The 21,981-nt window shown below is 41.8% G+C and overlaps 1 protein-coding gene across 1 annotated transcript in view; it reads left to right on the top strand.

The window, feature by feature from the left end:
- Positions 1 to 814: 814 nt before the first annotated feature.
- The window catches only part of vstm2a (V-set and transmembrane domain containing 2A), a 55,254-nt gene continuing 34,087 nt past the window's right edge, over positions 815 to 21,981 (top strand). The window contains exons 1-2 of the mRNA XM_077224968.1: positions 815 to 1,001; positions 2,220 to 2,389. Of these exons, the coding sequence (XP_077081083.1) occupies positions 923 to 1,001; positions 2,220 to 2,389 (249 nt within the window). The 5' untranslated portion in view covers positions 815 to 922. The remainder of the gene's footprint in view (positions 1,002 to 2,219; positions 2,390 to 21,981) is intronic.

Consider the following 21,981-nt stretch of genomic DNA (forward strand, 5'->3'; position numbering starts at 1 on the left):
CAATCTGTTCTGTGACACTGAGTACATGAGACTGAAAACATGCACTGGCCTGGTTTTTATGAAAAACACTCTTGTCCTGAAAACAAAGTTCAACATGGTGAAAAATACCTTCATAATATAATTGATACATGTCTAAAGGTGTGCAAGTGTGATTTTATTGTGTGAACACAACAGTTATAGCAAAAATTAGATGATCATATTTGGTTTGGACAATGCACAGAAAATATTCCAATTTAAGAGGATTTTAATCCATGCATATACAGTATGTGAATTATTACATCAACATATATACGCATATATTAACAGCTAATGTGTGTGTGTGTGTGTGTGTGTGTGTGTGTGTGTGTGTGTGTGTGTGTGTGTGTGTGTGCGCGCGTGCGTGCGTGTGTGTGTGTGTGTGTGTGTTTGTAGACCTTTAAACATGAAAACAATTAGTTCACATTTTTATTTTTTAAAAATCCATTGAGTACAACGTTTGCAATATTAAATTGTATATTTGGATTTTCCATACATTTTTCAAGTCGTATCGCAAACTGTTTTTATTACAAACACAAATTAGCGAAAACTCCGTGATTTTGTTTAGCATAACATTATTTTTCTTCTTCTTGACAGTCGCTGAGAGTGATCTCGTTTGTTATATTTCTCCAAATGCTGGTCTCAGTCTCCCGCCTCTGTGCGCGCGAGCAACGGGGAGCGCGTGAGTGAGAGCCGCAGAGACAGAGAGAGAGAGAGAGAGAGAGAGAGAGAGAGAGAGAGAGAGAGAGAGAGAGAGAGCATCATTACTCCATCAACACCTAGCACAGACAGTAGGAGAGTTACTGAGCGAGAGTTGCGGCATGTTTCCCGCTCGGCGTATTCTCTCGGTTTCTGCTTAACGAGCTCAACATTTCTGGAGGACATTTCTTTCCCAGCTGTCTTCTCAATGATGGGGACCTTACATGACAGTATTGGATTTGTGCTCTTTTCCTGTTTGTCCATTCAAGTTGGATTTTCTCTTGATGGTAAGAACATTTTATGGCTGAAAATAGACACTTTTTTAATCAAAATTATACACCGTTATTAACTTTAAAATTTTATTTTTATCAGCAGCAACTGAAAATATGCTCTCATTGTCGATTTTACAGTTAAAATGATTGCTGCATGTATTTGTGTGGTAATGTTTAAATAATAATTGGCAAAAGTTGTGACTACGCGATCCTGATGTCCGTGAGGAGTGATAGAAATATCAACTGTTGATTTGTGGGAACTCGTGATCTCGGATCTTCTTCACATGAACCCTGAGCTCTTGTCCAGCGTTAAAGGTAGTAAAGGGTAATTCTGAAGGAACCGCACGCGCGACTTGCATGTCAAGTGGTGATGATCCGGTAAACGGACTGCGGCTGTCCAACACCGAACAGCTCCAGCTCCCGGTAAACCCGTTCAGCACCGAACAGCTCTAGCTCCCGGTAAACCCTTCAGCACCGAACAGCTCCAGCTCCCGGTAAACCCTTCAGCACCGAACAGCTCTAGCTCCCGGTAAACCCGTTCAGCACCGAACAGCTCCCGGTAAACCCGTGAGAGGAGCTGGAGTCCTTCATTTAATGCCGTGCAACAAACCTGCTGTACGAACCCGACGATATTATAATCTGGAAGTATTCATTAAATTTCACCCAACCAGAAGATTTGACTAGTTGCAAAAAAAGAGGAAATGTTGAAACATAATATATTAAATATATATTATAGTGCGCGTGTGTGTGTGTGTGTGTGTGTGTGTGTGTGTGTGTGTGTGTGTGTGTGTGTGTGAAAAAAAAACTTCTATTATATATATATATATATATATATATATATATATATATATATATATATATATATATATATATATAATATAATACATTGTAAAATAAAAGTGTTGTTTAAAAATAAATATCAATTAGACATTTACAAAATAGTTTATTTCTATTTTATTGATCATTATTTTTGTTATATATATATATAATCAGACAAAAATAATAATAAATTAAACAAATAGACATTTTAATTTGCATATTTTATTATTATTTTATTGATTATTTTAATATAAGTGTTGTATTTTCACTTTGTGATTTCTAATGAAATCAGAAGAGAAAAAATCTTTAATTTTATTAAATAATAATTTCAATAAAATATTATATAAAAATATAAGAGTTCAGGTAGACTGTCTTTCTTTAATCTCAGGTTAACTTGCTACATCTCTCTTGCAGGAAAATTTACTGATTTCCCTTCTAACATCACAGTAAGGGAAGGGCAGAACATCGAGATGGCATGTGCCTTTCAGAGTGGGATGTCCTCGGTTTACTTAGAGATCCAGTGGTGGTTTATTCGTGCTCCAGAGGAACCGATCACGAGCGAGGAGGACGAGGACGACACGGAGGTGAGAAGATTTTATGCAAGGGTTTTACGAAGGGTTAATATTTCATAACGTCATTCCAGCCTCCAGGAGAAATATAAGTATCCTCGGCACGTTGCATGAATTTATCCCGTTTTGATGCATCGCTTTTATCCATCCACTCCGTTGCACTTTTAATTGATTGGATGAAGTGTTTTCTTATGTGTCGCTGAAACGTTGAGTTTGTAATGCTGGATTTCTCTTCCGCTGCGATAAGCTTCACTTGTGCTCCTTTTGAAAGGCAGATCTTGCAGTATTCCTGTTTTTCCACTCATGCCACGTAATTATAACCCCTAACCCTCCACGTCAAAACACACACTTGCACAGCACACAATACATGTCAGACTAATCAGCTGTTTGGCTCAGGGATGTTGTGTTGCGAGCAGGACCTGATTCACGCTTCATGATTCACAGTGAGTTCAAGACTCCTCAGGCTTCGAGATCCGCAGATAAATCACTGTGACACTCATTTGGAGATCGCTGGTCTTATGAAGGACAAAACACAGAAGTGAATGACATCAAGGGTCTGAGTGTGTGCATTAGAGACGCCACTGGCTGAATGTCATCAAGTGTGTGTGTGTGTGTGTGTGGCCTTTGTTTGCATTCGACGTGTGTGTGACGACATGTTTAACGACAAAATGTTTGCGAGCGTCAACAGATGATGTGAGTCACGGCTTGCGTGTTTATATGCTGTTTTCTGGCAGGTTGAGAGATGTCTTCAGGCTGAAACACAGTCCGTTGTTTCAGATGCAGTTCAACATTCAGCGACAGCATTTGGCAGTTCACTGACATTAAAACTATTTTTTTATGTTCTCGTTTGATAAACGCCTTTTGTTCACACAGGAGGAAAAACATCCCTTTTGTGTTCCTGCTCAGATATAATAGTGCTATTACTAAAGCGCTGCGTCTCATCATGCACATGTTGTGGAGGCTTCGATCCGTGGGATCTCTCGGTTCGTACTGTGGATGATTGAATCTCGTTCTTCTTGGATAAGTGTGTGTGAAATGACATGCAGAGGAGACGCCAGCCGAGAGAAAGACGTGACATCGGTCAGTGGTTTCTGAAGTTTCTGATGGGAATGAGACGCGACGAGAGACGAGTGCTGTTGTTGTGTCACTGTATAATATATAATGGATATGATCCATAACCTGAATCTGCTGGCATCGATATATACAGTCAAAGCAACATTTATTCAGACACCTTCACTTTTCTCACATTATCAGTTTATTCGCTAAAGAAAATGGTAATAAAGTAACTCAGAGTTATGAACTCAGTTGATATTTGACTGGTTTTGTCCGTCCTTCTGTTAGACTCTCACACATGAATTTTGTTGAATATCTGTCAGCTGTTAAATTTAACTACACAATTAGATAATACCAGTTTAGCTCAACCAGTTACCAAGCAATGCTTCATGTTGTTCAGTCTGTGGTGTAAAAAGGTGCATTAGTTATTAAAGAAAAAACACTTCAGCAAAACATGATCAGCTCGAAGTGTCCCAATCATTTTTGCTCCCACATCTGTATAAATGTTACTGGTAGTCGCTGTATGAATAATATTTGGGTATAATATGTCATAGTTTACTTTATTTTCTATCCTCACTTACATAAATGAACTATAGTGTCCTAGTAAAAACTATAAAAATTGATATCTGGTGTCTGGATCATTTTTGGTTTGACTGTATACAGTGTAATGGCCATCACTAGAGAGCTTTCAAGATCACGGTGCAATACAGTTTTTTCAGCTGCTAACACACATTTTCAAAACTTTACACACAAATCCAAGAATTACACACACAAAATGCAAAATATAGCACTGCAATCAAAATATCACAAACATCTCAAAAGCAAACATTTGTCTTATGTTTCAAACACCTTCACCATAATCCTATGTTTTTGGGTATATAATATACACGCAGTTATTCAAAACCTAAAGCTCTTCATTCATGAGCTCATAGTTTCATTTCTGTACAAGATTGAAAGTAATTGACTGAGAGATGTTGAAAAACTCACGGTAAACACAAAATCAACATTGAAACCAACCTTTTTTTTTCTTTTACTGTAAGCATTTGTGGTTGTGAATACAGTATTACACAGTCTGAAAAACCCATAACTCGACCTTTGACCTGTTTATAGGCATATTCTAAAGCCATGATTGGCTGGCGTTCAGTAAAGCAATGAGTGTTTGCATATGTGAGGAGTGTGTGTGAGGAGTGTGTGTGAGGAGTGTGTGAGGACTGTGTGAGGAGTGTGTGTGAGGAGTGTGTGAGGACTGTGTGAGGAGTGTGTGTGAGGAGTGTGTGTGAGGAGTGTGTGTGAGGAGTGTGTGTGAGGAGTGTGTGTGAGGAGTGTGTGTGAGGAGTGTGTGTGAGGAGTGTGTGTGAGGACTGTGTGTGAGGACTGTGTGTGAGGAGTGTGTGTGAGGAGTGTGTGTGAGGAGTGTGTGTGAGGAGTGTGTGTGAGGAGTGTGTGTGAGGAGTGTGTGTGAGGAGTGTGTGTGAGGACTGTGTGTGAGGACTGTGTGTGAGGAGTGTGTGTGAGGAGTGTGTGTGAGGAGTGTGTGTGAGGAGTGTGTGTGAGGAGTGTGTGTGAGGAGTGTGTGTGAGTGTGTATGTGAGTGTGTGTGAGTGTGTGTGAGGAGTGTGTGTGTGGAGTGTGTGTGAGTGTGTGTGAGGAGTGTGTGTGTGTGTGTGTGTGTGTGAGGACTGTGTGAGGAGTGTGTGTGTGGAGTGTGTGAGGAGTGTGTGTGAGGACTGTGTGTGAGGAGTGTGTATGTGAGTGTGTGTGAGGAGTGTGTGAGGAGTGTGTGTGAGGAGTGTGTGAGGAGTGTGTGTGAGTGTGTATGTAAGTGTGTGTGAGGAGTGTGTGTGAGGACTGTGTGTGAGGAGTGTGTATGTGAGTGTGTGTGAGGAGTGTGTGTGAGTGTGTATGTAAGTGTGTGTGAGGAGTGTGTGTGAGGAGTGTGTGTGAGGACTGTGTGTGAGGAGTGTGTGTGAGGACTGTGTGTGAGGAGTGTGTATGTGGGTGTGTGTGAGTGTGTGTGAGGAGTGTGTGAGGAGTGTGTGTGAGTGTGTATGTGAGTGTGTGTGAGGAGTGTGTGTGAGGAGTGTGTGTGAGGACTGTGTGTGAGGAGTGTGTATGTGGGTGTGTGTGAGTGTGTGTGAGGAGTGTGTGAGGAGTGTGTGAGAGGACTGTGTGTGAGGAGTGTGTATGTGAGTGTGTGTGAGGACTGTGTGTAAGGAGTGTGTGTGAGGACTGTGTGTGAGGAGTGTGTATGTGAGTGTGTGTGAGGACTGTGTGTAAGGAGTGTGTGTGAGGAGTGTGTATGTGAGTGTGTGTGAGGACTGTGTGTAAGGAGTGTGTGTGAGGAGTGTGTATGTGGGTGTGTGTGAGGACTGTGTGTAAGGAGTGTGTGTGAGGAGTGTGTATGTGGGTGTGTGTGTGAGTGTGTGTGAGGAGTGTGTGTGAGGAGTGTGTGTGAGGACTGTGTGTGAGGACTGTGTGTGAGGAGTGTGTGTGAGGAGTGTGTGTGTGAGGAGTGTGTGTGTGAGGAGTGTGTGAGGAGTGTGTGTGAGGACTGTGTGTGAGGAGTGTGTATGTGAGTGTGTGTGAGGACTGTGTGTAAGGAGTGTGTGTGAGGACTGTGTGTGAGGAGTGTGTATGTGAGTGTGTGTGAGGACTGTGTGTAAGGAGTGTGTGTGAGGAGTGTGTATGTGGGTGTGTGTGAGTGTGTGTGAGGAGTGTGTGTGAGGAGTGTGTGTGAGGACTGTGTGTGAGGAGTGTGTATGTGAGTGTGTGTGAGGACTGTGTGTAAGGAGTGTGTGTGAGGACTGTGTGTGAGGAGTGTGTATGTGAGTGTGTGTGAGGACTGTGTGTAAGGAGTGTGTGTGAGGAGTGTGTGAGGAGTGTGTGAGGAGTGTGTATGTGAGTGTGTGTGGGGAGTGTGTGTGAGGAGTGTGTGTGAGGACTGTGTGTGAGGAGTGTGTGTGAGGACTGTGTGTGAGGAGTGTGTAAGAGGAGTGTGTGTGAGTGTGTGTGAGGACTGTGTGTGAGGAGTGTGTATGAGGAGTGTGTGTGAGGAGTGTGTGTGAGGAGTGTGTGTGAGGAGTGTGTGTGAGGACTGTGTGTGAGTGTGTGTGAGGAGTGTGTGTGAGTGTGTGTGAGGAGTGTGTGTGAGGCTCTGATGAATTACTGTGGTGTTTTGATAGGTTGTGTTTGAAAAAAGAAATCAGAGACTTCCTGTTAGACGTTTGTGTTACTCAGAGAATTGTGTGTTGTGGTTTGCAAAAAGTTTTTTATGAAATTGAAAACTAAGTGGAAGGCCGATAATTAGTGTATGGTTTTGCAGATTAGGTGTGTGGTTCTGTTGTTTGAGTGTCAGAAAATGTGTGATGTAAGGATGTTGTGTGTTAGCAGTTGAAAAGAAGTGTAATGGTCTTGAATGAGGAATAGCACACGTTCTCTGTAATGATGCATAAGGACTCGTCTCTGCTCAGGCCACAGCACTTTACTGTAATCTTCCCCGAACGATTGGTGTCGTCAAAATCTCAAATTGGATAAATGGTTGCTGTTAGCGTTAGGATGCTCATTTCTGATGTCCCGAAGCAAGGCAAGAAGTCGTTTATCAACAGAGCCACGGCCCACATAAAATGCAAATGATAATGCAATTTCGAATGCAAAGATCTACTTTATTTGCATACTTACGGGAGCTTCTGGGCTCGAAGTTCATTCCTCATGTGAATTCCCTGGATTTATTTCAGGCAGTCGTGTTCTTTTGTGAACTTTATATACGGCAGTGCTGCGACTTTGGGGAGTTTATTAATCCACATATTCAGGAGGAGATCAAGACTTTGGGTTGACTGACATCGCTGACATTTTTAGATAAACGCTTCATACCTTTACACTGAATGTGAACGCTGGGAAATTAGAGACTGTCAAATGTGATTCATCAAACAACATGTTTTTATCATCACTGCTCTTTTGTGCGATGATGACTAGTCATGCAATACATCCAATCATGCAATTATGGCTGTTCTTCACACATTCAGGAGAGTTTATTCAATAGAAAAGCATGTCAAGTCTAAAACAATTGATTTAGAGAATGCATGATATAGAGTTTATTACCTCGACTGTGTGTGTGTGTGTGTGTGTGTGTGTGTGTGTGTGTGTGTGTGTGTGTGTGTGTGTGTGTGTGTGCAGACATGGGCAGTATTTCAATCAAATGTATTTTAAATACGTATTTAATTACTTTAGTGTATTTTGTAATTTGTATTTTGTGGGTGTGGAAAAATTAAAATGTATTTTGTAACAAAATATTTTGAGGGAGTGTATTTGGAGTATTTCAAATACTTAAATACTTAATAAAAATCACCATAGTAAATGATTTCTCCATATTTTCGGTCTGATGTTGGCAATGGCAATGTCCAGGTTAGATGCACGAACATCACGTGACACCCTGTAGACCGGGCTCAATCCAAGAAGTGAATGAGTTTTGAACTCTTAAAAACGGCATTAAGGTAAAGTGTTTTGTGACAAATATACAGTCTACACACACACATATTGCACACTGAACGGCATTATAGAGAAAATAATTGTGCCTTATGAAATCAATGCACTGTGTTGTCATTCATAAAAGGACATCATAGGCCCTACCTATTATGAAACAGCGCGTCTGTCGTAACGCCACTGAAATCTCCATGCTAAGCAAGTAAAGCGTTCACAATATAACGTTCACCATCTGCAGTTTTTACACGTTTTTAAACGTATTACATGAGAAATATTGATATTGATTTTGTATAAAATAATCATCAATCCTATTGTTTTTCAGTAATTGCGCACGCAGCGCGATTCTACTATTGAAAAGGCACACGGGGTCAGGGCAGTTAGAGTCTCGTGTGTAAAACAAACCCACACATATTATGATTAATATGATTCATCATATATATTATGATTAAAATGAAATTTTGATTTTGTGACGAAAATTCTCGGTCTGTTATTTTTACACAAAAATCGCTGCAAAAGATGCTTTTCAACAGGTTTTATCGTAGTTTTTGTCCAACTCCACTGACTTGTATTGGATGTTCTGTGAGGTACGGTATTACTCTGCTGACGGAAACGGGAATGGGGTTGTGTGTATTATTTCTGTAGTTATGCAGTCGCGGTATTCGTAGGCACAGAAACCGAAAATTCTCGGGACAGCAGCATGTGTCCAAATTTCAATCTTAACCGTTCGATTTCATCAGAAACGATCTTAAAACAGAGCTTTAAGTGTAAAATACCGAACTTGTCCTTTAAGGCACGAGTAGAGTAACGGTGATAATATGGCTACGTAGCTTACATCAAACACGCTTTGCTATTAAAGGCAGCCTACCACACCACTGATGTGAACTTAGCTATACATGACATTTACGTCAGAGGGAGCTATTTCAGGCCCTGTAGAGATTTAGTGAAATGCCCATACTTTTTTATTTTGCTTCTTCGCCATTTTTAAATTACACATTTCTCGTATTTGTGTTATTGCTACTATTTGTGTTATTGACCTTTCAGTAATAAAACAAAAGACTTAAGATTATTGTGGGAGTATTTTTGTATTTTCAAAATACTAATTACTTGTATTTTATTTAAATACATTTTTCACATCAGTATTTTGTATTTTATTTTGTTACATTTTTATGAGCCAGTATTTGTATTTTGTAACAAAATAGTTTTTGATGTATTTGTGCCCACCTCTGTGTGTGTGTGTGTGTGTGTGTGTGTGTGTGTGTGTGTGTGTGTGTGTGTGTGTGTGTGTGTGTGTGTTGTGTGTGTGTGTGTGTGTGTGTGTGTGTGTGTGTGTGTGTGTGTGTGTGTGTGTGTGTGTGTGTGTGTGTGTGTGTGTGTGTGTGTGTGTGTGTGTGCGCATCATGTGTGTGTGTTACCTGTTATCAAATAAATTATGGTATTAATAATCAAAACTGTGTGAAATAATGTGTCTTTCATGTCAGCTCTGCGTATAAAGACAAAAGATTCTCTGCTATATTGAACTAAACATTGAATGGTTTGATTGGATCCTGTTAGGACTAATGCACTACTTAAAATAGCATGTGTTGCTTTGCTTTTCTTGATCTTTCTTGGCCTTATTTTTTAATGGACACATTTCCATTGGCCTCTCAGAGGAGAATAAGAGCTCTGTATGAGTATAGATCCATCAGCATTATCATGATATGCAGGTTTGTTGCTGTGAGACACAAAGATGGCGGTTAGTGCTTCTTCTGCATGACTCACAGGCCCGTATTATTCAGCAGAAGTTTGCGTTATATATCATATGCAGATCGCCTGGATTCCTGTGCTTTAGCTCAGATCGAAGACACTTGCCAGATGTAATCTAGATATATAACAGTTCAAAGGGAATGTGAGAAGTATTATTGCATACTAATGTTCAGAGGCTATGCCACATTCATACACTAAAGGTTTTCCAAATAAATTAATAGTTTTATTCAGTCAGGATGCGTTACATTGACTGTTAAGATATTTATAATGTTTCTATTTCAAATAAATGGTGTTCTTTTGAACATTTTATTTATCAAAAAAATAAGAAAAATAAAATGCATCACGGATAATAATCAACATTGATAATAATCATAAATGTCTCTTGATCATCAAATCATCATATTATAGTGATTTCTGAAGGGTGATGTGACACTGAAGACTGGAGTAATGATGCTGAACATACTCTAGATCGAAACACAGGCGAAGAAGAAGCAGAAACAAGCGATAGATGCATTGCTGTAAAATAATGCGATCATCAACATTAAACAGCATATAAATCAAATCTGTCTAATGTTACTGAATCAAATGTCGACCCGGACGAGCTACAGGACTGAGAAGCTTTGAGATGTTGATGAACTCGATCGACTCGATCTGTGTTTGATCGTCGTTCTGAATATGATCCGGACCGAGTTTTTCACAAAAACATAATTTTCTCAGTTTTTGCTCAAAATGTTGCTTTTTTTAATGAAACTTCCTCACATTTATGAGTTGGTAATCAAAGAATGCATGAAGCAAGAATAATATGTTTTTGTTTTGTCAGGCTCTGTTCTTTCTTTTGAATATAATGTGTCTTCAGATAATCATACAGCAAAATATTCTGGGGGCCATGATAGTTTTGTGAAAGTGGTCAACAAACTAGCTAGAATAAAATATGTTAAAAGAATAGTTCACTTCAGAATTTAAAATTTCCTGATAATTTACTCATCCCTACCACTTTACATAATATATATATAATAACCACTTTACCCCTAGCACTTTACATAATATATTTATATTTAGTTTACTTATAATAATTGTGTTTTTTGACGTAATTATGTCTCAATTTAACAGTACAAAATCCTAACGCGTTGTCTAAACACAAACCAAATGTTCAGTAAAAAATTCCTGCATCCAGAGGGTGGCGGTATATAGTGCGACAACAACTTAATTTGAGTGTGTTCAATCTGCTTAAATATATGTAAAATTTAAGTTTACTTAATCCGTTTGTGTTGGATTACACGATTGATTTGTGTTGCATTAACTGAAACTGGGCAGTGCTTGTTAGTTCCCAGCATGCTTTGCATATGGATGATTTAAGAGAGAATAAATGTTAAAATTAAGTGTTATTTTATGTTTTTTTGAGAAAATGAGAAAAGGGGAAGAATTGATAGTGTTTAATTGTGTTTAATGTTCAATTACATTGGAATTATTAGAACCATTTAAATTACAGTGGGTCACCATTGTGGAGAAGAGTGGAGAATTTTGTTTGTCTGTGGACTGATTTAATTATTTTGAAGGAACATGTAAATCTTAGCATTTAAAATGCTAATATGTGTTACTGGTAGCAAATAGTTAGCTATAGTCTATCAATTTAAATATGTGTCACTAAAATAAATGAAATATTAATGGATGAATGAATATAAAAAATACCTGAATCATGTCAGGAAGCCTTTAAAAATTCACTTTGAGACTACTTTAATTGGGTCGTTTAAAATTACTTAATTCCATGATGTCCAGCAAGTTACATGAACAAATTATGTTTGTTTAACGTAACCCAGTTATGTGTAACCTGTTTTAAAAAAAAATAAAGCCAACATATCATTTTTTTGAGTGAAGATGTTCATGTCTTTCTTTCTTCAGTGGAAAAGAAATGAAGGTTTTTGAGGAAAACACTCCAGGATTTTCTCCATATAGTGACTTCAATGGAGTCCAACGGGTCGAAGGTCAGAATGTGAGTTTCAGTGCAGCTTCAAAGTCTCGACACGATCCAGCCGAGGAATAAGAGTCTGATTTAGACAAACCAGCGCACATTTATAACTAAATAAACATTTATATACTTTTAACCACGAATGCTGGTCTTGCACGAGCTGTGATGCGACACACATTACGTAATCACGTTGAAAGCTCACTTGAAGTCGCTATATTGAGAACAATCCTGGAATGTTTTACCACAAAAAACTTCATTTCTTTTCGACATCTTGGATGATGTGGAGGTGGTGAGTAAATGATCAGGAAAGTTACATTCTGAAGTGAACTAATCTTTTAATGTTTATTTTATTTTTAATGCTATTTCCGGTTTTGGTTTTAGTTTCAGTGAAGGATAATAACCCTGGCACGGATCACTGCGAGTGTAGGCAGCGAGAAAAGCACACTAGGTTCTAGTGTCCACATTGATCCAAGAAATCCACTGGACGCATCAGCCAGTTTCTCCTTAAACCCAGACCGGCGCTGCTAGTGGCATGACTGAAGGCATTTTCCTTCATTTAAAGCTTAATTGACAGCTACCGCTGATACTGCCTCAGAACAAGGCCTTGTATCACTTAAGGTTTCACACAAATGTCTAATTTTCCCCTTTGGAAATGACTGGCCGGTCTCGACAGCACACTCCCTACAAGTACAAACTAATGCAAAATCCATATCATCCAGTCCGCCTCTTTCTTTGGCCCAATTACACCCAGTCCTCAGTCGAAGACTTTAAAGACAATACGCCCTGAAGGTCAATGAAGCGATCGCTGGATCCATCAGCGCCGGCTATTGTTAGGACACACACATTCATAATCAATGCATGAAGCTCTCCATCTGTGGATGATACTGAGTTTGAACCAGCCGTGTCCTTTTTCCATGAGTTTTGACCTGTACCCTCGAGACTGGAGAGTGGACAGAGAAACTGCTGCTGGGTTGTTTCAACCCAATCTTGGGTCAACTATGGACAAACCCAAATGTTGGGTTAAAAATGTAACCCAACGTTGTCCATATTTGACCCAAAGATGGGTTGAAACAACCCATTTTTTAGAGTGTACAAATGGTCAGGAAAAAGAAAAGAGTCTTCTCTAGCATAACATTCACTCTCTGAGCTTCTTATTGAGTGTCAATAATGACACAGATATTTCACAAATATGGTGAAGTTGGAAGAATTGAGTGGCAGTTATTAGACAGAGTTCATTTATAGCAGTAGCATAACACTTAGTGGATTTTAATGAATAGCTTAGACTATTTAATGCTTGTATAATTGCGTTCAAATCTCAGAAGTCATAAATGTGTTGACAAGCTACCAAACTTTCAAATAAAAAGTGTTTTGCTGTGCATGGCTACACTGTTATAGAAATCTCATGAATATAATGCACACACCACTAGGGGATTTAAAGTTAAGGCAGTAGTAATGGGCCACTTATGTGTAGCTTCAACCACAATTTTTCATTAGCAGTAGTTGCGTTGAGTTTCTCAGTCCCATTGGGCATTAGCGCTGAAAACGCTGCTAATAGACTCTGAGTTTGAGACGCCGCTCTAATTTCAGCTGAGCTTTACACTGTAGAGTTGCATTGAGATTGAGTTGGGTTTCCAGCCCTGTTAGAGAGAGTATGATCACTGGTTTCCTTCTTTACGGTTCCCACAACCACACACTCTCACTGGCCTTACGTGCAGTGAATACAAATATATAACTATCCAATCACACTAATGTTCAAAGATTTGTGGTGAATATTTCTTCATTCATTAAGGATGCATTGAATTGATCAAAAGTTACAGGAAAGACTTTTATGATTTTTCTATTATTTCCAATAAATGCTGTTCTATTGAACTTTCAATTCATCAAAGAATCCTGAAAAATAAAACGCTTGACAGTTTCCTCAGAAATCTGAAGCAGCACAACTGTTTTCAACACTGATAATAATCATAAATGTTTCTTGTGCATCAAACCATCATATTATACTGATTTCTGAAGGATCATGGGACACTTTGATCACAGGAATAAATTACACTTTACTATATATTCACATAAAAAACAACAACAACTAATATCTAATAAATGCAGCCTCGGTGAGCAGAAGAGACTTTTTCAACAGCATTAAAAAATCTTTTGAACAACAAGATCAAAAAAATATATGATTTGAATGTAATCAGCGCTGAATTTTATGCTCATACAACATATTATTTTCCACAAACCTAAACAGGCAAATGTATACTAAACACAACAAAAACGGTCTAATTGACAAAAACAGTCATAAATTGTACATAGTACAGGGACCTGATTTAGTGATTTTTAAATCTGCTCATAATTAAGCATCCAAACTGTGTGTTTTACCTTCCAACGCTTCATATGTGAGGGTGGGGGTCGTTCAGACGAGCTTGTTTGTCAACTACGGTTAATTAGCTCAGAGAAGTGTGAAGCTGCGGTCGCGTGGCCATTTCAAACAAACCTCTAAATGCCACGGCTTTTGTATGATACATGCTCTGTCATTGTTCTTACTTCTTAATTTACAGTGACATTAAATAACCTTCTTTGCATTGTGAAACTGTGATAACTGAACAAAGGCTTTGATGGAAGGGACAGAATCATGGAAAGACCCTCGGAGGAATTAACTGGCAGAGCGCTGGCGTTTAGTCTGGCAGCAACAACTGAAAAGAAGAGATATTCATCAACCCACTGGAATACACCAAAAGGAAACTCTTATTGGCCTGCGTGATGATTTAAAAGTGAAGCTTCACGGGATGACGAGGATAAATGTGTGTGGGCAGTCGCTCTTTAATCTTGACTCTGGGCCGTTGAGGATTTGGAGATCCCAGCATAATGGATTCTCCCCACAACTGCCATATCCGTGCGATAAAGCGAGTGTGAGAGATGGAGAGGAACGACCGGACAGATGATGGTGTCGAGGGAGGGAGAATCATCATGTGATGTGCAGAAGACATGCCAGGAGCTCAGTCCAATTCAATTTGAGGGATCAAAACAAAAGTAGTTCCCTTTGAAGACACCGGCTCTGTGCGTCCAATTAGGGATTGACTCGCATTTGATCTCTCTCTGGAACGAGTGCACGTGTGTTCCCATGTGTCTCTGGTGTAATGTAAAACTTCATATAAAATCATTGTTAAAGACGACCTATTATGGTATGTATGAGCAAATGTGTCAGTGTTTCTGAAACGCCTCCATTGTATCTTGAGTTTCTTCCGGGAACGAACACGTCACAATATTCCTCATTATAATAATTCATACGCAGAATAAAGGGGCGGGGCCTGGTTGAGTTAGTTAGTAGTGTGTTAAACTGGTGGTTATGGTAAGGGGCGGGACATTTCCCAAACACACTCGAAGCGCTCGACCAATCACAACACACTGCTCCAGCCGACCAATCAGAGCACAGTGTGCTTTTCAGGAGGAGGGGCTTCATAGAGACAGGAAGTAAACAGAGCGTTACTGACAGACTGGGAAGAGAGGAGCCGCAACAATGGAGAATATGAGGAAAATAATCAACATTCAAGCAGGAAAACCTGTTTTAGTAGAGATCAAACACAACATCAAGAGTTTGAAAAAGGCCTTAATATGGCCTCTTTAAAAAATTAAAAAAAACAGGAAGAGAGAGAGAAAAAGACAGAAATTTACTGTAAAAAAATGGTTACAATGTGTATCAGATACTAAAATCTGCTTTGCACATAATCACCATTATAATACAGGTGGTAAAATAAAAGTCTGACTTAAATCATGACTCAACGTTTATCAAAATTGGCTTTTTACATGTACAGAAAGACAAAACACCATCATGACATTAAAATAAAGCTGTACAAATTTAACAACATAAAATGTATAACATACATCAAAACCAATAGGAAATATATACTCATTTACTATAGAGTTAAGTATTCAGTTGTATAATTACATCCTTTGGGGTTTTCACCTCATACATTACTTTTTTAACTTACAAAAACAAATGCATAACAATATCCTAGTAAACATATGTTATATATATAACATATGTTATAATATAGAATTTCATTGTAAGTTATATGGTAATTCAAAAACATTAGTATTTTACAGTTAATTAAAATAAATAGAATATAAATTAAAGTTCTAATCTAACTTTTAATTCATTAACATATAACATTTGTTCACTGTAGCTACATTAATCTTGTTAAAATTATATTTCGATTAAACAAAACAAAATTATACATTTTTGATTTAACAAAATCTTGTTAAAATCTATATATAACATATAAGGATGGCCGTGAAAGAGATGAATACAAATAAAGCTCAGCTCTCTCAGATTTTCACTTTCTCTGTCTGTTTTCTTCCTGTTTTTATCTCATTTGTTGTGGAACTGGAATTCGATTCCCAGATCACCAGAATCGCACCTCAGAAGGAAATTACTAATGGATTTTGACTGCAATCCCATCAGGACGGCCTGCGTTTGATTTCACTCAAGGAGTACATGAAGACAGAATATTGGAAGTATTGAATGGCATCTGAACTTCTGTATAAAGAAAGCCTTTATTTCTTCATCTGTTCTTACAACTCTTTCAAGCCAGTGCTGTACGTTCACATTAGGACGTCAAATTAATTCAGCTTGAATCGCTCCATTCAAACCTCGTTCTGTAGTCGTAGGTGAATATATATATTTAGAAATGTTGTACTTTTAAAAAAATATATATTTTGATGAAATCTCAAATCAAGACTCATGCTGAGTATAATGACAATGGTTACGCTGAAATTTAAACTAGGATTAGTTAAAGTCCCCCTGTGGTGAACATCCAGCTGTTAATGTACATCCAGCTGTTAATGTTTTTTATATGTCTATGTGGTGTTTGTAATATGCTTTAAGACAAACCATGCGTAAATTCATAAGTCGACAGCATTGCTGAGTATTTTCTCCTTAAAACTGCAGTGAACCAAAGACAGTCTCAAAAACACGGTTTGAAATCGCTGGTGTTTCTGACGTCACAAACTACCTTGTAACCAATCAGATCAACGTGTGATCATCAACGAGTGGATCTCTGAGTGAGTGAGTGGAGGCGGGGCTCATTTGCATATTCATAGAACCGCGCATACTAAATGAGGCAAGGGTGTCGAGTTACATTCAAGATATTTTAAGGCTTGACGACATTCTTTTCAAGGAAATTTTTTTAAATATGTCATTTTGGTGATCAAAGATGAGTTTTAAGGGATAAAATAATTGACTACAGCGGGACTTTAACTAAAAATATAATAGCATCTCAATGATATTGAAATAACACTTTAGACCTTTGCTGTCTTTCAATCTTTGCTATTTCCGTCTAGTTTTTATCTTTGTTTGTTGCGTATAAACTGTTTGGACAGACATGACGAGATGTTTTTCTCCAGATCTTTCTCTGTTTACTTTCTTGGAGATTTGCAGTTCTCAAAGACACATTCTTGTGATGTGACCATAAAGTACTTCATCTTGATAAATCTGCCACATCATCATCACAGTGATTTATATTAAAATCGAACACTTCATGAGGTGTGAATTTCTCCAACACAGGTATTCATCAAAACTTTATTAAACTAAGTCAGGCTAATTTGTCTCTCAGGACTTTAATTAAACATCAGTGAATGATTTATTCAACATATGGGGCCGACTTACCCCTAATATCCCTCCTACACCGCTACAAATCCTACAAATCCTACAAATCCCCAGCCTGTTCCACACCAAGATCTCCTAGCCGCAATTTCCATTCCCACTCGTGAGCTTCTCTTCCCGGGCAGCCGAGAGACAGAAACCTGGTGGAACGGATCGATTAAAAGCCAGTCGTGACCCCATGGAGATGAGGATTGAGAACAACCGTGAAGGAGAGGAGGTTTTTCAGATCAGATTGACTGAACACAACACCTCTTGATGTGTGTGATGACCGAAACGCCACACACACACCACATCTCTCAGTTGTCAGGCCTCGGATACGTCATGCTCAAATAGAAATCACTGAGTTTTAATAAAGAATGTCACTTTAATGCTTTCCTCACCAAAGTTTATCTTTTTACAAGCAAGTTCAAAATGTCCTGAATGATTCCCTTGATGCGAGTTTCTAATGTGTGCAGTATTAAAAACATGTAGTGGATGTGTAGCTTAGTTTAGTAACATTGTTAAAAAGAAGTAGCGTGCTTTAAAGGTGCAGTTTGTGATTTTTAGCGGCATCTAGTGGTGAGGTTACGAATTGTACCAACAAAAGTTACGGTGGCCGACAGGAAGTGATGTTGTCATCTGAGACGACGAGGTTCATTAAGTAAGTCACTGAAAACTTATTTTTCAAGGTAGTGAGGAAACGCGCTCTGTAGCGCTGTGTGTTCGCTGTAGCCCTGAGTGTTCGCTGTAGCGCTGTGTGTTCGCTGTAGCGCTGTGTGTTCGCTGTAGCCCTGTGTGTTCGCTGTAGCCCTGTGTGTTCGCTGTAGCGCTGTGTGTTCGCTGTAGCCCTGTGTGTTCGCTGTAGCGCTGTGTGTTCGCTGTAGAGCTGTGTGTTCGCTGTAGCGCTGTGTGTTCGCTGTAGAGCTGTGTGTTCGGTGTAGCGCTGTGTGTTCGCTGTAGAGCTGTGTGTTCGCTGTAGCGCTGTGTGTTCACTGTAGCGCTGTGTGTTCGCTGTAGCGCTGTGTGTTCGCTGTAGCCCTGTGTGTTCGCTGTAGCGCTGTGTGTTCGCTGTGGCGCTGAGTGTTCGCTGTAGCGGTGTGTGTTCGCTGTAGCGCCGTGTGTTCGCTGTAGCGCTGTGTGTTCGCTGTAGCGCTGTGTGTTCGCTGTAGCGCTGTGTGTTCGCTGTACAGCTGTGTGTTCGGTGTAGCGCTGTGTGTTCGCTGTAGTGCTGTGTGTTCGCTGTAGCGCTGTGTGTTCGCTGTAGCGTTGTGTGTTCGCTGTAGCGTTGTCTGTTCGCTGTAGCGCTGTGTTCGCTGTAGAGCTGTGTGTTCGCTGTAGCGCTGTGTGTTCGCTGTAGCGCTGTGTGTTCGCTGTAGCGCTGTGTGTTCACTGTAACGCTGTGTGTTCGCTGTAGCGCTGTGTGTTCACTGTAACGCTGTGTGTTCGCTGTAGCGCTGTGTGTTCGCTGTAGCGCTGTGTGTTCGCTGTAGCGCTGTGTGTTCGCTGTAGCGCTGTGTGTTCGCTGTAGCGCTGTGTGTTCGCTGTAGCGCTGTGTGTTCGCTGTAGAGCTGTGTGTTCGCTGTAGCGCTGTGTGTTCGCTGTAGCGCTGTGTGTTCGCTGTAGAGCTGTGTGTTTCGCTTTAGAGCTGTGTGTTCGCTGTAGCGCTGTGTGTTCGCTGTAGCGCTGTGTGTTCGCTGTAGCGCTGTGTGTTCGCTGTAGAGCTGTGTGTTTCGCTTTAGAGCTGTGTGTTCGCTTTAGAGCTGTGTGTTTTCTGTAGCGCTGTGTGTTCGCTGTAGCGCTGTGTGTTTCGCTTTAGAGCTGTGTGTTCGCTGTAGCGCTGTGTGTTCGCTGTAGCGCTGTGTGTTTCGCTTTAGAGCTGTGTGTTCGCTGTAGCGCTGTGTGTTCGCTGTAGCGCTGTGTGTTCGCTGTAGAGCTGTGTGTTCGCTGTAGCGCTGTGTGTTCGCTGTAGAGCTGTGTGTTTCGCTTTAGAGCTGTGTGTTCGCTGTAGCGCTGTGTGTTCGCTGTAGAGCTGTGTGTTTCGCTTTAGAGCTGTGTGTTCGCTTTAGAGCTGTGTGTTCGCTGTAGCGCTGTGTGTTCGCTGTAGAGCTGTGTGTTTCGCTATAGAGCTGTGTGTTCGCTGTAGAGCTGTGTGTTCGCTGTAGTGCTGTGTGTTCGCTGTAGAGCTGTGTGTTCGCTGTAGCGCTGTGTGTTCGCTGTAGAGCTGTGTGTTTCGCTTTAGAGCTGTGTGTTCGCTGTAGCGCTGTGTGTTCGCTGTAGAGCTGTGTGTTCGCTGTAGCGTTGTGTGTTCGCTGTAGCGCTGTGTGTCAGCTGTGTGTTCGCTGTTGCGCTGTGTGTTCGCTGTAGCGCTGTGTGTTCGCTGTAGCGCTGTGTGTTCGCTGTAGCGCTGTGTGTTCGCTGTAGCGCTGTGTGTTCGCTGTAGCGTTGTGTGTTCGCTGTAGCGCTGTGTGTTCGCTGTAGCGTTGTGTGTTCGCTGTGGCGCTGTGTGTTCGCTGTAGCGCTGTGTGTTCGCTGTAGCACTGTGTGTTCGCTGTAGCGCTGTGTGTTCGCAGTAGCGCTGTGTGTCCGCTGCGTGTTCGCTGTAGCGCTGTGTGTTCGCTGTGGCGCTGTGTGTTCGCTGTAGCGCTGTGTGTTCGCTGTAGCGCTGTGTGTCCGCTGTGTGTTCGCTGTAGCGCTGTGTGTTCGCTGTAGCACTGTGTGTCCACTATGTGTTCGCTGTAGAGCTGTGTGTTCGCTGTAGAGCTGTGTGTTCGCTGTAGCGCTGTGTGTTCGCTGTAGCGCTGTGTGTTCACTGTGGCGCTGTGTGTTCGCTGTAGCGCTGTGTGTTCGCTGTAGCGCTGTGTTCGCTGTAGAGCTGTGTGTTCGCTGTAGCGCTGTGTGTTCGCTGTAGCGCTGTGTGTTCACTGTGGCGCTGTGTGTTCGCTGTAGCGCTGTGTGTTCACTGTGGCGCTGTGTGTTCGCTGTAGCGCTGTGTGTTCACTGTGGCGCTGTGTGTTCGCTGTAGCGCTGTGTGTTCGCTGTAGCGCTGTGTGTTCGCTGTAGCGCTGTGTGTTCGCTGTGGTGCTGTGTGTTCGCTGTAGCGCTGTGTGTTCGCTTTAGCGCTGTGTGTTCGCTGTAGCGCTGTGTGTTCGCTGTAGCGCTGTGTGTTCGCTGAAGCGCTGTGTGTTAACTGTGGCGCTGTGTGTTCGCTGTAGCGCTGTGTGTTCGCTGTAGCGCTGTGTGTTCGCTGTGGCGCTGTGTGTTCGCTGTAGCGCTGTGTGTTCGCTGTGGCACTGTGTGTTCGCTGTAGCGCTGTGTGTTCGCTGTAGCGCTGTGTGTTCGCTGTAGCCCTGTGTGTTCGCTGTAGCGCTGTGTGTTCGCTGTGGCGCTGTGTGTTCGCTGTAACGCTGTGTGTTCGCTGTAGCACTGTGTGTTCGCTGTAGCGCTGTGTGTTCGCTGTAGCGCTGTGTGTTCGCTGTAGCGCTGTGTGTTCACTGTAGCGCTGTGTGTTCGCTGTAGCGCTGTGTTCACTGTAGCGCTGTGTGTTCACTGTAGCGCTGTGTGTTCGCCGCTGTAGCGCTGTGTGTTCGCTGTAGCGTTGTGTGTTCGCTGTAGCGCTGTGTGTTTGCTGTAGCGCTGTGTGTCTGCTGTAGCGCTGTGTGTTCGCTATAGCGCTGTGTGTTCGCTGTAGCGCTGTGTGTTCGCTGTAGAGCTGTGTGTTCGCTGTAGCGCTGTGTGTTAGCTGTAGCGCTGTTTGTTCACTGTAGCGCTGTGTGTTCACTGTAGCGCTGTGTGTTCGCCGCTATAGCGCTGTGTGTTCGCTGTAGCGCTGTGTGTTCACTGTAGCGCTGTGTGTTCACTGTAGCGCTGTGTGTTCGCTGTAACGCTGTGTGTTCACTGTAGCGCTGTGTGTTCACTGTAGCGCTGTGTGTTCGCCGCTGTAGCGCTGTGTGTTCGCTGTAGCGCTGTGTGTTCGCTCTAGCGCTGTGTGTTCGCTGTAGCGCTGTGTGTTCGCTGTAGAGCTGTGTGTTCACTGTAGCGCTGTGTGTTCGCTGTAACGCTGTGTGTTCACTGTAGCGCTGTGTGTTCACTGTAGCGCTGTGTGTTCGCTGTAGCGCTGTGTGTTCACTGTAGCGCTGTGTGTTCGCTGTAGCGCTGTGTGTTCACTGTAGCGCTGTGTGTTCACTGTAGTGCTGTGTTCGCAATAGCGCTGTGTTCACTGTAGCGCTGTGTGTTCGCTATAGCGCTGTGTGTTTCGCTATAGCGCTGTGTGTTCTCTGTAGCGCTGTGTGTTCGCTGTAGCGCTGTGTGTTCGCTGTAGCGCTGTATGTTCGCTGTAGCGCTGTGTGTTCGCTGTAGCGCTGTGTGTTCGCTGTAGTGCTATGTGTTCGCTGTAGCGCTGTGTGTTCGCTGTAGCGCTGTGTGTTCGCTGTAGCGCTGTGTGTTCGCTGTAGCGCTGTATGTTCGCTGTAGCGCTGTGTGTTCGCTGTAGCGCTGTGTGTTCGCTGTAGCGCTGTGTGTTCGCTGTGGCGCTGTGTGTCCTCTGTTGCGCTGTGTGTTCGCTGTAGCGCTGTGTGTTCGCTGTGGCGCTGTGTGTTCGCTGTAGCGCTGTGTGTTCGCTGTGTGTTCGCTGTAGCGCTGTGTGTTCGCTGTAGCGCTGTGTGTCCTCTGTTGCGCTGTGTGTTCGCTGTAGCGCTGTGTGTTCGCTGTAGCGCTGTGTGTTCGCTGTAGTGC

The sequence above is a fragment of the Siphateles boraxobius genome, unplaced genomic scaffold (genome assembly GCF_051911475.1).
Source record: "Siphateles boraxobius isolate OS27281-9 unplaced genomic scaffold, OSU_SipBor_1 97, whole genome shotgun sequence".
Classification (NCBI taxonomy): domain Eukaryota; kingdom Metazoa; phylum Chordata; class Actinopteri; order Cypriniformes; family Leuciscidae; genus Siphateles; species Siphateles boraxobius.